Consider the following 18,178-nt stretch of genomic DNA (forward strand, 5'->3'; position numbering starts at 1 on the left):
TCGCTCTTTGATATTTTACACTTTATTTTATAATTCCCTTTCAAAGTTAATAACTTTATGATTTTTATTTTTTAAAATAAATAAATAAACAAACAGTTAACAACTTTTTTGTGTTGGGCTTCACTCAATAAAGAGAAATTTGGGTCCATATGGATCTTTTTGTTAGACGCCCGCTTCATTTCTTTGTAACTATAAAGGTTGTGACCCGCATTGACTCTATAATTTTCTTTTTTGAAAAATAATTACAATATGTTGCTAATTTCGTAATTCAAGCTTTTTTTCTTTTAAACTTCAAGTACTTTGTACATGGAGAAGTGTCCATTCAACTACAAAACGTTTGACATTGGCTCTGTAATGGATAGAAGAAAACGTTGTTAGCTTATGTAAGAGGCTTGTCCTTTTTTCTAGATGCAAGGGACCACGCGCTTTCTCTTTTTTAGCCACAAGTGTAAAGTGGTTCGCATTTGGTCTTACTCCTTTGAGTACTAATTACATAAGCAAAAGATTTTACAATCTAAGTTTCTTTTTTATTCCATCCAGTTCCTGTCGTCTTATTTCGTTCGTGTCAATACTCATGCTGCTAAAATCTCAAACCCAAATGGTTCTTAATTCAAGAGCTCTGGTTTTGCTCCACATTCTTGTCTGGTCATTGCCAAGTACACTTACCCTGAGTTCTGGTACCCAGAGCGATATCTCTTGCTTGAAATCTATTAGAGATTCCTTGGAAGATCCTCTAAATCACATAGCCACTTCTTGGACCTTCAACAACCTCACAGAAGGTTCTATCTGTGGATATGTTGGGGTCAGTTGTACAACTGAGAATAGGGTTCGAGGTGTACAACTGGCCAACATGGGGCTCAAGGGCAAGTTCCCTAGGGGCCTTGTGGACTGCAGCGAGCTTATAATTTTAGACCTTTCAGGCAATGAAATTTCAGGATCAATCCCACCTTATATCAGTGAAATACTGCCGGCTGTAGAAGTGCTCAAACTCTCAAACAATAACTTGTCTGGAGAAATTCCATCGAGTATGGGTAATTGCTCTAATCTGGAGGTTCTTATACTCGACAACAACAGGCTAACGGGTCAAATACCTCAGCAACTCAACCAGCTCATCCGTCTAGAAGTCTTTAGTGTTGTTAATAATTTGTTGTCAGGGCCAGTGCCAGACTTTGTCAACATCACTACAATCAAGCCTGAGAGCTATGTAAATAATAGTGGACTATGTGGAGGGCCTTTGGAATATTGCCGTAAAAAGCATAGATGGAGCTTTGAAATTTCTTTCAGGAGTGGGTTTGTAGTTGGTTTTGTGGTTTTTGCCTTTTCATATACAGCTTTTTTTACCTACTATTTTAATCTTTGCGTGGGATCAAACAAGAGGAATAAGATAATGCCAACAAATACTACAGAATTGACAGCGACCAGGAAGAACATCGCTGAAAAAGTTGATCAAGTTACCCAATTGATGAAGGTACTTTTTCTCACTCCGTTATATAATAAGGAAGAGTGCAAAGTAACATGAGATATTGATTGTAGAGAAAAATCAGTTTTTTTTTTTTTGAGAAATTAGTTGATGACAGTTTCTTACAATATTGATTCGTGATTGGTGTATTGCTTTGTTATTTGTTGTGGGTCAAATAATTGTTATATATAAATGGCATTTAGTCTATTCCACGAATTTGTTAATATTGTTAGTGATAAATGAAATTATTTCTTTGAAGTAATAAACAAATGCTTAAAATATTACTAAAGCAAAAATTATCTCATGACACGTGAACAGAACTAAAAATACATTACAAATATGTTCAACTTAAATTTAATATTTTATACATACTACTTTTTTATAGGTTTTTATATAAAACTGTTAATTACTTATGACACATTTAATTTTATATAAAAGAAATGAGGATATAAATTTATGATGTTATAACCTGTAAAAAAATTGATTAACAATTTTTCTATAAATTTAAGTTAGTTTCCTCACAAAATATAAAAAATTTGCTCACCTTTTTCAAGCAAAATAGCAAAAGAATAGTTAACTACATATGAACGTGTATGTGTGTGTAGTATATATTGCTATATACAAAATATATAATATATAATATTTGAAAGTGGAGAGAATTCAATTAAAGATTTTATGTGAATCCTTAAAGAGCCGTTGTAGGAAGGTCCCGAAAGCTTTAGTCGACCGGTCCAATCCTTAGTGGATTAGTATATAATGAAAATATTCTTAGTGGATTAGTATTCAATGAAAATATTCTTAGTGGATTAGTGCTCGATTGCAAGTCGATCGGTATAGTTATGAATTTGACCGGTCGAAGTGTGTTTACAATTAGTTGAGATGTGAGAAAAATAGTTGTTGCAGACTTTAAATGTAATGGTTTTGAAAGCATTTCCTTTGTGCCTAGGGCCAACTCAAGATAATTTGAGGCCTAAGGAAAAAATTATAAAAAGGTCTTTTATATCTAAATATTACTTAAATAATATTTAGTTTATTTTTTATTATATTTTTTATTTCATATTTATTACTAATTCATACTTATTAATATGGATAATTCACCCAAAGTGAGCTAATGATACTATATAGGTTTTATAAACTATCATATTATCAATTTAAAAAAAAAAGTTATTCAAACATTTATTTATTATATAGTTTAAGTGACACCGATCATATTACTGTTACATTAGTTTGCAAGATTTTTGTTGTAAAATTTGTATTAGCTTTAGTATTTTTCATATACTTAATGGAGATTAGGTTTCATTTCTATTAATTTTTTTTTTGTGGAGAAAATACTAAACTTACTGTAAATTTTATTATAAAAAACTTACAAACTGATGATGTGGCAATGAGGTGACACTTCAACAAAAGAATAAATGAGTACTAAATTATATTATGTGATTGGTGACATGTCAATTTATATGAGTTATATAATAAAACTTATAATATACTAGCATAACTCCAATATTTTAGACCTTGGGAAAAATGTACACTTAACTCACATTCTTCTTTAATTTAAAAAAAAAAAAAAAATTACTACCCCCATATTTGGGGGCCTAAGGCCATGACCCAAATGGCCTAGGCTTAGGGCCAGCCCTATTTGTGCCCCCAAGTCATCAAATTTTATGTTTGATCTCTAAGAGCATTCACATCCTGTCTCATATATGCTATATGTTGATATATTTTAGCATCAAGGCACAAAAATTGCGCATTACTCGGTCATGTAAAATCTTCGAATTGCAAAAAAAAAAAAAAGCAATTGTGCTACAGTGTCATCTTAAATGTATGATGACAATGTAGCTCAATTGTAAACCAAAAAAATTATATTTTATTCTTTTTCACCTTTTGTTTTCTCTCACTCTCAATAGAAGCCCAATTTCTCTTCCTCTCACAATGTGTCAGTTGTAGGCAAGCAATATTGCCACCTAAAAAACAATATAAATGTAGTTAAATACTGTTGTAATTTCTGATTAGCACTAACCCAGAATGGCAAATGATTATTGATCCACAGATTTCTCAGTTGGGCAGAAAAGTTATTAGAGTGAGCTTTGCAGAACTTAAAGAAGCAGCAGGCAATTTCAGCAGACACAATTACATTGGGTTGGGAAAGATTGGGATAATGTACAAGGAAGTGCTTCCAAATGGTTATCCCCTTGCAGTTAAGAGGCTATATGAGTCTCAATCTTTTGAGACACAATTCAAATCTGAGCTATCAGCTCTGGCTAGATTGAGACACAATAACATAATTTCCCTCTTGGGTTACTGTAGAGAAAGAAAGGAAATGCTTCTAGTATACCAATATATATCGAATGGTAACCTTTATGGCTGGCTACATGCTGGGAAAGACAAGAATAAGATCTTGGACTGGCCTTCAAGGATTAAAATTGCCGTTGGGATAGCAAGAGGCCTAGCATGCCTTCACCATAACTGTCATTTCTCCGTAGTCCATCTCAGCTTGAGTTCGAATGTTATCCTACTTGATTAGAATTTTGAGGGCAAGATATCAAATTTTGGAGAGGCAATAATCTTGAAACCTGGAAGGCTAATGTTTGTGAACTCAAGTGATAATGACATGAGCAATAGAGTTTTTGATAGCAGTGGGGTTAGGGAGTTGGATTATTTCAAAAAGGACGTCTATGATTTTGGTATTCTGCTTCTTGAGCTAATTACAGGAAAGGCACCCATTCAAATAAATAATTATTCAAACCGTTTGGATGGGAGTTACTGAAAATGGAGTCATTGAATCTGACCGAAAGAAGAAGAATCAACAGGAAGTTCCAACACTTCCAACGGTAACTTTTGTTTAAAAAGAGAGCTGAGGTGGCATTTAACTAAATGAGACTTTTATATTGACTCCCGTATGTTTAGTGTGGTGCTCCATCTGATCAGAATTCAGCCTACTATTGTTGACTTGCTCTGTTCTCTCAAGCTTCCAAATTCAGATATTTTGATGGGAGATATTTATAGATATTTGTACAGCTGTATGGTCCGTCGGTTAGGAGTTTGTTAGAGTTTGTTAGATAGAACCTTCTAGAGTAGTACGTGATGTGTAATATATAAACAGAGGATACGTTATGTAATTGATTCATGCAAGCTTAATAGAATTCCATCTTTTAACTCTTTGTTCTCTCTCTCTCTCTGTTTCAACCAATCCGCCATTATTAAAACCATCAAGCTTGCTTTTCTTCATGGTATCAGAGCCTGAATCCATGGACTCACCTACTCCTACAAGTGCTACTCCTTCACCATCATCACCACAGATCACTACTCAAATTCCTTCACCATTGTTGCTACTCTCAAATATGTCAAACTTGATGTCAATCAAGCTTGATTACACAAACTATATTCCATGGAAGCACCAGTTAATCACAATTCTGGAAGCTTACTCTCTAGTTGAACATATTGATGGATCAACTCCACAACCAAATCAATTTCTTCTTAATACTCAAGGGTACCTATCCTCAAGTGTGAATCCAGAGTTTCATACCTGGAGAATCAGAGATAAAGCTCTTCTTTCTCTGATTAATTCCACTCTTACTCCACAAGTTTTCTCTCTCGTGGTTGGAATCACCACTTCAAGAGAGGTGTGGAACACTCTGGAGCAGAGGTTTACATCAACCTCAAGAGCAAATATCCTCAATCTGAAATTAGAACTTCAAAGCCTCAAGAAAGGTTCTGATTCAGTTAACACCTTTTTGCAGAAGATTAAGGTTGCTCGTGATAAGCTTCTTGCAGTTGGAGTGGTTGTGGATAATGAAGAACTCATTTGTATTGTTCTTCGTGGCTTGCCAAAGGATTTTGCTCATTTTTGTTCAGCAATCCGTACCAGAAGTGAACCTATTACTTATGAGCAACTTTCAATCATGTTGCAAAGTGAAGAACAGGCCATATCAGAGAATCTTGACAGTGTTTCACATTCTCTGGCTATGTTTGCATCTGGTAACAAGAATTCCAACAATCCTCAACCACATCATCATGGTGGTTCTAATAGAGGAAGAGGAAGGAACAACAGTAATAGAGGTAGGGGTGGAGTTAGGTTCAATGGCAGTGGTGGAGGTCCACACCAATTCTACACATCTCAACCTCATCAGAATTATAATACATCTCAGACTGCACAATTGGGGGCAGCTCAATTTGGAGGTCAAGCCTTCAAGAATGAAAGACCTATTTGCCAAATCTGTGGAAAGGCAGGTCACATTGCAACTGACTGCTATCATAGAATGGATTTTGCCTATCAAGGCAAGCATCCACCAACCAAACTAGCTGCTATGGCTTCAGCATCCAATGCAGCTTTAACCAATTGTCAAGATCCTTGGTTGGCTGACTCAGGAACCTCAGATCATCTCACTGCAAACTTGAACAATCTGTCTGTCCAGTCACAGTACAAAGGATCAGAACAGGTCACAGTTGGGAATGGGCAAAACCTTCCTATTAATCATATTGGTAATGCTTCTCTATCTACCAAATACCATAATTTCTTGCTTAAAGATGTGTTGCATGTTCCTAGAATAGCAATGAACCTCCTATCTGTTCACAAATTTTGCTTGCACAATAATTGTTCCTGTCATTTTGATGCTAACAAGCTCACTATTTAGGATGTTCCTACGGGGAGAATCCTTTACAAGGGATTGAGTGAGAATGGGGTTTACCCAATCTATCCAAAGCTCTTCAACAATTCTTCTTCCCAGTCTGTGTCTTCTCCATCTTCACAATTCAGTCATTCCACTTCACAGCAACATAACTCTACTACTAAATCTTTTCATGTACAGAAAGCACATAAGTGGTTGCTATGGCACCACAGGCTAGGACATCCTAGTGACAGTGTACTTAGAAGTGCACTTTCTTCTCTTTCAGCATCTGATATTTGTAATAAACCTGCTTCTGTTTCAGATATTCATTGTAAGCATTGCCTTAGTGGTAAAATGCACCAGTTACCTTTCAATAAATCTGATTTTGTTGCTTCTAAACCTCTTCAACTTGTGCACAGTGATGTATGGGGACCAACTCCTATTACTTCTGTCAATGACTTCAAATACTATCTTGTTTTTGTTGATGAATTTTCTAAATTCACTTGGTTGTATCTCCTTAAGCATAAATCTGATGTGTTTGATGTTTTCAAGTATTTCAAAGCTTATGTTGAGAATCAACTACATACCTCTATTCAAATTTTAAGAACTGATGGAGGGGGTGAGTTTACTTCCACTGCTTTTCATAAATTTTGTTCTAATCATGGTATAATACATCAACTTTCTTGCCCTCATACTCCTCAACAAAACGGCACAGCTGAGAGGAAACATAGGCACCTTGTAGAGTGTTCTCTCACAATGCTTTCCCACTCCTCCTTACCCTTATCTTACTGGTCTTATGCAGTGTCTACAGCCACCCATATTATTAATAGACTTCCCACACCTTTACTCAATCACAAATCACCATGGGAAGTGTTGTTCCAGTCTAAACCTGACCTACTTCATCTTAGATCCTTTGGTTGCACTTGCTTCCCTCTTCTTAGACCCTACAACAAACACAAACTTCAACCTCATACCAAGCCGTGTATATTTCTTGGTTATCCTACCCATTCTAAGGGTTATATTTGCCTTGAACCTAGCACTCATAGATTTTATATTTCTAGACATGTCCTTTTTAATGAAACTGAATTTCTTTCCTTTCCCTCTTCTATATCAGTTTCAGAACCTTCTTATCCCACTTCTTTATCCTCCAATTCTTGTTCTCTCAACCTTTGGTTATCTTTTCTCTCCCAATCACATACTTGTTCTTCCTCGCCTAATCATTGTCCTACTTCCACTTCTTCTTCATCTAACTTAGTATCTTCCTCAATGTCATCTTCCCCTGCACCTGTGTCTGTAACTTTGCCTGTACCTGCACCTAATCCATCACCTTTACTTGACCCTATTCCTCTTGTTCCCATTCCTTCTGTGGCTGTGCCTGTCCCTTCTGTGACTGCTCAGAATGTTCATCCTATGACCACCAGATCTAAGGCAGGTATTTTCAAGCCTAAGGCATTTGGTGCTTCTTCCTCTAAGCAGGCTCCGATTGATTACACTGTTACTGAGCCTCCCACCTATAAGGTTGCTGCTAAGTATCAACAATGGTGCAATGCCATGAATGAGGAGTTTGATGCTCTCACCAGGCAAGGCACTTGGGTTTTGGTTCCTCCTTCACCTTCACAGAATGTTGTGGGCTGTAAATGGGTCTTCAAATTGAAACATAACAGTGATGGTAGCATCAACAGATACAAGGCAAGACTTGTGGCTAAAGGGTTTCATCAACAGTATGGTATTGATTTTGATGAAACCTTCAGCCCTGTCATCAAACCTCCCACTGTCAGACTGATCTTATCTCTTGCTGTTCAATTCAATTGGCCTCTTAGGCAATTAGATGTTCGAAATGCATTTCTTCATGGTCTATTGAAGGAGGAAGTTTTCATGGTTCAGCCACAGGGTTATGTGGATCAAGCATTTCCCAATCATGTTTGCAAGTTGCAAAAATCCCTCTATGGTCTTAAACAGGCACCAAGGGCTTGGTTTGAGAGGTTTTCTTCCCATCTTCTTCATTTGGGCTTCATAGCTTCTGTTGCTGACTCTTCTCTTTTCATTCTAAGGCATGGGAAGTTCTTGGTCTATTTGTTGGTATATGTTGATGATATTGTGCTTACTGGCAATAGTCCTTCCTTCTTGCAATCTCTAATTCTTCAGTTGAGCTCTGAATTTGAACTCAAGGACCTTGGTAATCTCCACTACTTTCTTGGGTTACAAATTACACGTTCTCATAATGGTCTTTTTCTTACTCAGACCAAATATGCTCATGATCTTCTCCAGAGCACAATATGCTCTCTGCTAAGCCTGCTAAGACTCCTTGTGCCCCCAATCTCCGATTGGTTCCTGCCACAGATTCCTTGCTTGCCAATCCTCACGAGTATCGGAGCATTGTTGGGTCTCTTCACTATTTAACCTTCACCAGACCGGATCTCAGTTTTGCTGTGCATCAAGTTTGTCAGTTCATGTCCGCTCCTTGTGATACTCATTTGGTTGCAGCTAAGAGTATTTTGAGGTATGTAAATGGGACTCCCAATTTGGGAATTTTCTTTCAGCCTGGTCCTTTGTCCCTCTCTGCCTTCTCTGATTCTGATTGGGCCGGTGATCCGTTTGATCGTCGGTCTACTACTGGTTTTTTGGTCTATCTTGGCTTCAATCCCATCACCTGGAGTGCTAAGAAACAGGACACTGTCTCTCGCTCTTCCACCGAGTCAGAGTATCGCGCTCTAGCTACCACTGCTGCTGAGTTATGTTGGATTCACCAAGTGTTGAAAGATCTTGGCATTTTTCTCTCATTTGCTCCTAAACTCTGGTGTGATAATGTCTCTGCCCTCGCCATTGCTTCTAATCCTGTTTTCCATGCTCGCACCAAGCATGTGGAGGTGGACTATCATTTTGTGCGTGAGAAAGTGCTTCGCAAAGATCTTCAAGTACGTTATATTGCCACTGGTGACCAACTTGCTGATGTATTTACAAAGAGTCTCTCCTCTTCTCGTTTCCTCTATTTGCGCTCCAAAACCATGGTCTCTGTTGACCCCTTGGTTTTGAGGGGGGATGAAAATGGAGTCATTGAATCTGACCGAAAGAAGAAGAATCAACAGGAAGTTCCAACACTTCCAACGGTAACTTTTGTTTAAAAAGAGAGCTGAGGTGGCATTTAACTAAATGAGACTTTTATATTGACTCCCGTATGTTTAGTGTGGTGCTCCATCTGATCAGAATTCAGCCTACTATTGTTGACTTGCTCTGTTCTCTCAAGCTTCCAAATTCAGATATTTTGATGGGAGATATTTATAGATATTTGTACAGCTGTATGGTCCGTCGGTTAGGAGTTTGTTAGAGTTTGTTAGATAGAACCTTCTAGAGTAGTACGTGATGTGTAATATATAAACAGAGGATACGTTATGTAATTGATTCATGCAAGCTTAATAGAATTCCATCTTTTAACTCTTTGTTCTCTCTCTCTCTGTTTCAACCAATCCGCCATTATTAAAACCATCAAGCTTGCTTTTCTTCAGTTACGTTGATTGGATTACTTGTCTTTTGACTTGCCCTTCTTTAATGTGCAATTTCATTGATAAATCTCTTATTGGGTTAGGTTTTGATAATGAAATCTTTCAGTTGCTCAGAATTGCCAGTGCCTGCATTAAACCCTTATCTTGTCAAAGACCCACAACCCTTGAATTGTACCATGCCATAAGCATCCTTGGAGAGAATTATGGCCTCATAAATAATGATACTGAGATATTGAGGCAATCTGAAATTGTTACTGCCAGTACTTCAAATGAAATTGTTGAGGTTGAAAGTACATAGAACTACTGAAGCATGACAAACAAAGTGGAGCATTAAGTCAGAATTCCTCCAGACTCGGAGGTTGTTTGCTTCTTGTAATCTTTTGTTGTCCGCAGCATCTTTTTGTCACTTGTGTGAAAAGGTGCTTTATATAAATATATATATATATATATATATATATATATTTCGCACCTTTAGGTTATGATTTAAGAGTGCATGGTCCAGATTGCCACAATATTGATGCTCTTTTTTCTTTTGGGTTGTATGCTATTTTCTGAGAATAATTTTTAAAAAAAAGTTTTATTCAGCCTCTCTTACGCTGTTCTCTGAGTTCTCGCTCTTCCAAAGCCATTCCACCCTTGCCAAAGTTCTGCCGGTAAGCTTTAAAATTTGAATAGATTTTGGGGATTGAGTCGTGATAGATAGAGAAAATGAGACGGAAGATCAATCAAGAGAGAGAAGGCAGGGTTGATAGAGGGAAAGCGATAGACAGCGGTCATAGCATTCTGCCATGGCCTTCGGCGAGAGAGAGAGAGAGAGAGAGAGAGAGAGAGAGAGTGGAGAGAATGTTCGTTGGTTCAGTTCTATTTACCTTTAAACCCAAACAACCAAGCCTGAATAGACATGAGCCAGCAACCCAACCCAATCACACTAAAGCCCAGGTTGAAATATATCCCAACTCAAGCCAAGCCCACAACAAAAATATAGCAACAGCCTAACTCAAAAAAAAAAAAAAAAAAAAAAACTATCAGTCAAAAATAATAATAATAATTATAAAATTACTCCAAACCTCCTTGACATCACATAAATAATTAATTTTAGATATGTTTTCAAGCATTTCTTTTGTTTTTTTTTGGAGAAATAAACACATACAAACAAGGGAGAGGTAAATGGATTTTAAAATTATTTAAATTATGCATAAAAAGATAACATTTTGCAAAACACCCGTAAATTTAGAGCCCGTTTAGTAATGTTGTTCTAGTAACGTTGTTTGTATTTTTTGAAAATACGTGTGGGTAAAAAAGTGTGTAAAAATATGTATAGTGTTGTTTAAACACTGAAACTGTTGTTTAAAATACATTACCAAACAGTCTCTCACTTTCTTTGATGACATGTCAATTGTCATGGAATTTCATAAAAAAACATAACACCACAATTTTCTACCTCTAAAGAAACACACGTATTTTGGGTACACAAATTGTTGCCAATCCGAAATAATGGTAATAGAAAACGTGAACTCGATAAGAAAAAAAAAAATGTTACTAGTTGCAAGGTTTTTGAGAGAGTTTCAACCTATAACATTCGCTCCTGATAATAGCTCTTTATTATCAGACCAAAACACCAATTATTTTTGGTGTAGGCGGTGATTGAACTCCAGATCCCTTATACAACCATTGAAGACTTTACCAATTGAGTTAACTGAAACCCACTTACTAGTTGCAAGTTGAGTTACAGTAGACATCTCTATTAACTTTTAATAGTTTAGGTTCTTAAGATATAGCTTAGGTTCTTAATGGTCAATTTGAATTGGGAGGAAGGGAGGGAGAGTAGAATAAAGTAGAATAAAGTAGAATATAATTAATTCAAAATTAATTTATTTTCAGTCAATTCTATTCTACTCTTTTCCACTTTGCCTCCTTTCCTCCTCAATCTAAATGAGCCCTAAGATAAGGGATAATTTGTTGAATTCATATCTAACCAATTACCAAGTATATAAGTCCATGTAAGCCTTAGATTATTGAAGTAATAATCTTCTAAATGCTTTGACGGCCATGCCATCACAAAATTTTTACTTGTAAAAAAATGGTTTGGGTATAATGTCCCAGAAAACACGAGTTTGAAGAATGTGTACTTGACTCTGCCTTAGAAGTAACATTCGTAGATAGAGAAAGCGAAACAAAAAAGAACAATAGAAAACAATTGCAGGAGACATCCTCGACCCAAATTTGCATGAAACCATTCGTTTTTTCTCTGTGGCTCTGTGCACTGATACAATTATATTATCATAGAAAGTTTCGTTTACTTGCAATATATCTTTGTTTATTTATTTTGTTTCCCATCCTCTGGAATAAAAAATAAATTGGAAGAAAATATCTAAGTTGTTCTTTCCTTGTAGCTTGCAGCTGCGGTACTACTAGTCAAAGTTGCCAATTCAGCACGAAAAGGACTGCAAACTCTCTCTAAAAACTATTATGGTATTTGTTTTAACGTGCTTGGTATTTGTGCTTTGTTTTGTAACAAGTTTGTTGGTGTATTTTTTTTTTTTAATGTGTTTTGCAATAAACTAGGTTTGAAAAATGTTGACTTGATTATGGTTTTACATCATTTTATTATCATAAGAAAAATGTTAATGGATATCCTAAAGGAATTGGTTTAAGAACTATTTTTAGAAACATTTTTATGAGAAAATGATAAAAAAAATTAATTTTTTTGACAACTTTTTATATTTCTCATTAAAGTGATTTTAAAACTTTTATAATATGGTTTATTAACAATTATCCTAAAACACTTGTTAACATGACCCTTATTATAATTATTATTAATTTTCTGAGTTATGCTTACCCATTATGGTTTGGCATTGGTCCAATTTGGTCCATTTCAGTTTAATTTGATCCAATTCTATCAATTTCAGTCCATTCCAGTCCATTTCGCTCCATTCAATACACTTCTGTCTAATTTAGTCTACTTCGTTGTACTTACTTAAGAGCATTCACATCAGTCCGTGTATAATAGAAAAAAGTGTAGAATTTACATAGTTTTGCTAAAAAATTACTCACGCCAATACATGGATAAAATTGTGTAAATTTACAAGTTTGCTACAGTAATCATGTAAATTTATACTAATTAACATTATTCATTTTGTATTTAGTTGTTTATTATGTTTTTATGTATCTTGAGGATGAAAGAAGTGAGCGTATTGTGGTTATTGTGTGTGAAGAAATAGAAACAATAAAAAAAGAGAGGAAAATTAATATTTTAATGAAATGTAATGTAAAATAAATAATCTGATGATGAGTGTTTTGAAAAGAAAATATGTAAAATAGTAAAAGTAGGTTTTTATGCTAAAATAGACAAAAAATTTTGCATGAGCTGAGGTGAATGCTCTAAGAATGGGAAAAGAAAAGTTTACATTGAGAGTACTATCAATTATTTGAGTAATATCAATTGTAACTATATGATAAGTTTTAATTATTATGATAATCTCCTTACAAACTAGTTCATAGCTAAACTTTGGCCGAGAATATATTAGTAGCCATCTGTTTTAAGTTTAGGCTGATGTTGAATTCTAAAATCCAAACTTGACATCCAGAATTAAATTGGAGTCTTAAAAGGCTAACCATAAACAGCAGCTTGGCCCAACACACATGACTACTCTTCAGAAAAATAAAACGAATCAAATCTAGACGTAGTCGTTTTCACTTTTTAGGATTGTGGCCAACACTAACTCAATAATTGATTGTTTGTAAGAAGAAAATGTCGTTTTAGCCTTTTAGGTAATCTAACGAATGATAATTTTATTATTATAGAGTTTAACGTATGGCGTCCGCTTCTAATGATTGTGTTCTTTATCATCAAATCAAGACACTAATCAATTTTTTGTATAGACAAAAATTAAATTCCAAATTTCTTATTCAACTATGAGAGACTTTACCAATTAAGTTAACTAAAACCCACCAAATAAGTAATAATTGATGTCTACATTGACTCCGTGATTGACTCTTTGTTAGAAAAAATAAAAAGTTGGGGTAACAAAACAAAAGAAGGTTGTTGCTTTTACATGGCCAAAAGAAAATGAAAACAGGCATGTTCTTCTCGGAAAATGTAAGGAACCACCCTTTTCTTGTTCTTATTTTATACCCAAGATTAACATACGGGATATTTTGCTAAATTAATATTTTGATAAAAAATAATAATTTAGGGTTTCAATTGTGTTGGATCTCCATTGATTCAATATTTTGGGGCATTCTTGAACTTGGAAAAAATGCAAAACATGCACATTTTTTTCTTTTTAAAAAATTAGTTATCATTTTACATTCTTAGCAGATTTTTTTTAAAAAAATTAAAAAATCTGGAGCCTTTTCTTACTTTAATAGAGGCCTTAAATCTTCATAAAAAAATTGGGACAAATTGGGGGCCTAACCTAGGGTTTAAGCCGGCGCTGCCCAAACCTGATATGATCCGTAACCTAATAAACCTGACTTAAATCCAACCTGACCTGACTTGTTTCTAGGTCTACTTCACATATTTGCTTGGTCATTTTTAAGCACTCAGACAATTATTGGATAATCTTATATCAGCTTAAATGACTAATTTGACTGAGCATTGTTTATTGACTTCTTTTTCAATGCGCTGAAGTTGCTACTAGTCTTTTGAAGGGGCATTGACTTCGGCTTCCATGCTCTTGACTTTCAACCACCGTTCTTTATGGTGCATGACTTGAAAAAAATAAGTGAGGTTACATTCACAATATTTTTATAATATTTTTACAACTAAAATGACTTTTTTGTTCTAGTAATAACAACCTGTCACTTAGAATTTATTATAAAACTATTGTGAACATATCATTTTTTTTGAAAAAATAGACTCAGCATTCACATTTTGTTTTTGACTTCTGACTCGGCAATTACTTTTTTACGTTCCTCCAAAAAAACAAAGGCTCAAATTTCAGCCATTTCTTCCGAACCACTTTTTCTTATATGTTCTTCGAGAATTAAATAATTAACGCGTGTTATCAATTTTCCAGTTTGAAATTTCTTGAAAATGATTGTTTCGATATTTCTCTATAACTAGTTACCTACAATGCTTTCTACCTCTTGAGTATTCTAGCTTACTAAACACTCAGAAGCAAATGGCTCATAGTGCCAAACTCGTCATAGCTCTACTTCACATATTTGCTTGGTCATTTCTGGACATTCTTGAAATAAGCAATGGCACAGATACTGATATCTACTGCTTGAGGAAGATTAAAGAGTCACTTGAAGACCCTTACAACTACTTCAAGTATTCATGGAATTTCAGCAACAACAGAGAAGGTTTCATCTGTAAATTTGTTGGGGTCGAATGCTGGGACTCTGACGAAAGCAAGGTACTAAATATCCGGCTGTCGAACATGGGGCTAAAGGGCCACTTTCCTCGGGAAATCGAGAACTGCACATCGATAATGGGTCTGGACCTGTCAGGTAATAAGCTTACAGGCACCATACCATCTGACATATCTTTGTTGCTCCAGAACGTGACCTCCCTTGATCTCTCATCCAACAATTTTTCTGGTGAAATCCCTAAGAGCATAGTGAATTGCGCCTATCTAAATGTCCTTCGACTTGACAACAACCAGCTAACGGGATTTATCCCTCCAGAAATTTACCAGCTTCATAGACTCAGCAATTTTAGTGTTGCTAACAATCTCTTATCAGGGCCAGTGTGTTCCCATCTTTCCATTCCTGCAGAGAGCGATGCAACTATTCTGAAACATTGTACCTTTCCTGCAGAGAGCTATGCGAATAATCTGGGACTTTGTGGGGCTCCGTTGGAACCTTGCAAACCTTCTCCTAAGAAGTTTATTGTTCTATTCAAAGAAGGATTTTTGGTAGGCTGGATTGTCGCTATGGTCACGGTGGGAGTTGTTATGTTTCGTAATACGGCAATATTGCTTGTGAAGAAGGCAATAACCAAGAAGAAAAAGAAATTAATGAAAGCAGGAACCCGATGGTGTTCCACTGATGAAAGAAGCAAGAACATGATGGTAATCTCTTAGAGCCTGTTTGTTTCCATCTTCATGTTTCTTTTTGTCTAATACATGATTGCAATAGACTATTTTCAAAAGAAAAAATGACAAATATATTTGTCTCCTAATTACAATCCAAAACAATGTTAGAAATATCGAAGAAGCCCTCTTACACTGTCACAGAGCAAGCTTTACTTGCATATTCTAGATCCTTTCAATTCAACATTAAATGATCATCCTTACTCTCTGCTTCTCGCCCTTTGAAAAATTATGTTATTAGAGCCCCTCTCACTTTTGGGTGCCATAGATATTTAGGGAAGAACCAAATACGAGAGGGGTGCCTCATGAGATGAGATTTATTACTTGTTTAATACTTGCAAAGAATGCTCCTCTCACATGGGCATAGACCCTGCAAGAATGGGACGCATCTGTATGTGAGAGGCGTATTGTATGCAACTGTTATACAATATACCACCTCCGTGAAATGATCTCCAATGAGATACTTTCTCCTCAATTTGTCATGAGTAGATAGTTTATACAACCACTTAAAAGAAACATCTGTGTTAAATTTTGTTATATAAATTCTGATTAGCACTAATGTAAAAATTGCAAATGATTTGATCCACAGATGTCTCAGATGGAGAGAATGGTTACTAGAATGAGCTTTGCAGAAATTAGTGAGGCGACAGGCTATTTCAACACAAACAATGTCATTGGAATAGGAAAGATTGGGATGATGTACAAGGCAGTGATTCCAAATTGCTGGTCTCTTGCAGTTAAGAGGCTAAATAATTGTCAATCATATGAGACACAATTCCTATCTGAGCTATCAGCTCTGGGTATATTGAGACATGATAACCTGGTTCCCCTTTTGGGATACTGCAGTGAACAAAATGTGAAACTTCTAGTGTACAAATATATGTTGCATGGCAACCTCTATGATTGGCTACATGTAGGAGAAGGAGAACTCCAGGATAAGATCTTGGAATGGCCTTTGAGGACTAAAATTGCGATTGGGATAGCAAGAGGCCTAGCATGGCTTCACCATAAGTATGACTTCCGAGTGGTCCATCTCAACTTGGGTTCAAACTCTATCTTATTAGATATGAATTTTGAGCCCAAGATATCAAATTTTTGGGGGGCAAAAATATCAAGTTCTGGAGGGTTAATGTTCAGGAATTCAAATGTCATCGACACAAGAAATAGTTCTTTTGTAGACAGTGGGGTATGGGAGTTGGGTTTTGTTAAAAAGGATGTCTATGACTTTGGAATTCTGCTTCTTGAGCTAATTACAAGAAAAGAGCCCACTGAAATTAATAGTTTTTCAAACGGTTTTAATGGGAGTTTGTTTGATTGGATAACTCACCTTTTGAGCAATTCATCTGATATTTACAGTGTTATTGATAATTCTCTGATTGGCAGAGGATTTGATGGTGAAATCTTTGAGTTACTTAGAATTACATGTACCTGTCTTAACCCCTTCCCTAGTCAAAGGCCAACAATGCTTGAATTGTACAATACAATAAGTACTTTTGGGGAGAGAGATGGCATCACAAATGACTCTGAGATATTAATGCAACCTGAAATTGCTATTGCAAGTAGTTCAATTGACATCGATACAGCAAGTACTTTTGGGGAGAGATATGGCATCAAAAATGACTCTGAGATATTGATGCAATCTGAAACTGCTATTGCAAGTAGCTCAAATGAAATTGTTGAGCTAGAAATTGCAGAGACCAATTGAAGCATGATATAAAAAGTGTAGCTTTCACATTTCAAAATATATGTAACATATTTGCTGTCCCAAACGTTATTTGGGTTACGTTTTCTTATTGTAATATTTTTTCTGCCCTTCACTGTCTTTTTGTTATCTTTATCCCACGAAATAAGAATTAAAAAAATGCGTAAATGCACTTTTAATCCCTACATTCTGACGTTTTTTCATTTTAGTCCCTACATTTTAATTTTACCACTTTTAATCCCTAAACTAATTAACACGTGTTATTTTCGTCCTTTCTGTCGGTCAACCGACGGATATAGCTGAGGTGGTAGCCGAAGATATTAAAATACTATTAAAAATGCCACATCAACATCTAATTTTTTTTAAAAAAAATTTATCAATTTTAACTAAATAAAAATAGAAAAAACAGAACTAAAAACAATAAGAACACAAAAACAAACCCGGAACCAAATACAAACTCAAATTTAAAAACACAAAGAAGACAAAAACAAACAAAAATGATTGCAGCTCCCCACAAACCCAAAAAAATCATATAAACCCAGAAATCAAACACAAAAAAATCATAAAAAGAATATTGTAATAAAACTTGATTGCTCAACACAAACCCAGCTCAACCACAACCCCAGAACCAAACACAAACCCAGAATATTGTAATATTATAATCATTGGTCAACCACAAACCCAGCTCAATCCCTCTGTTTTGCCCTTTAACCTCCACATCTCATTTTTGTGGATCAAGCGCCGTTCAAGATGCTCTTAGCTTGTAGATCGGAGACTTCAGAAACCCCATCTCTTCCTCAATGAGATAGGAATCGATCACGAACAAGAAAACAAGTGGCGATTGCGACAACTGGTCGATTTGGTTGTCTTAG

General features: G+C 35.5%; 1 protein-coding gene and 1 pseudogene across 1 annotated transcript; both read left to right on the top strand.

Annotated features, from left to right (window-relative positions):
- Positions 1-547: 547 nt before the first annotated feature.
- On the top strand, positions 548-9,870 carry LOC142632080 (probably inactive leucine-rich repeat receptor-like protein kinase At5g48380; annotated as a pseudogene).
- A 4,745-nt stretch (positions 9,871-14,615) lies between these two features.
- On the top strand, positions 14,616-17,474 carry LOC142632229 (putative inactive receptor kinase At1g27190). The gene is made up of 2 exons (XM_075806654.1): positions 14,616-15,583; positions 16,203-17,474. Exons 1-2 carry the CDS (start codon positions 14,690-14,692, stop codon positions 17,307-17,309), a joined length of 2,001 nt encoding a protein of 666 aa, XP_075662769.1. The 5' UTR covers positions 14,616-14,689; the 3' UTR covers positions 17,310-17,474.
- The last annotated feature ends 704 nt before the right edge of the window (positions 17,475-18,178 follow it).

Source organism: Castanea sativa, chromosome 4 (assembly GCF_040712315.1).
Source record: "Castanea sativa cultivar Marrone di Chiusa Pesio chromosome 4, ASM4071231v1".
NCBI lineage: Eukaryota > Viridiplantae > Streptophyta > Magnoliopsida > Fagales > Fagaceae > Castanea > Castanea sativa.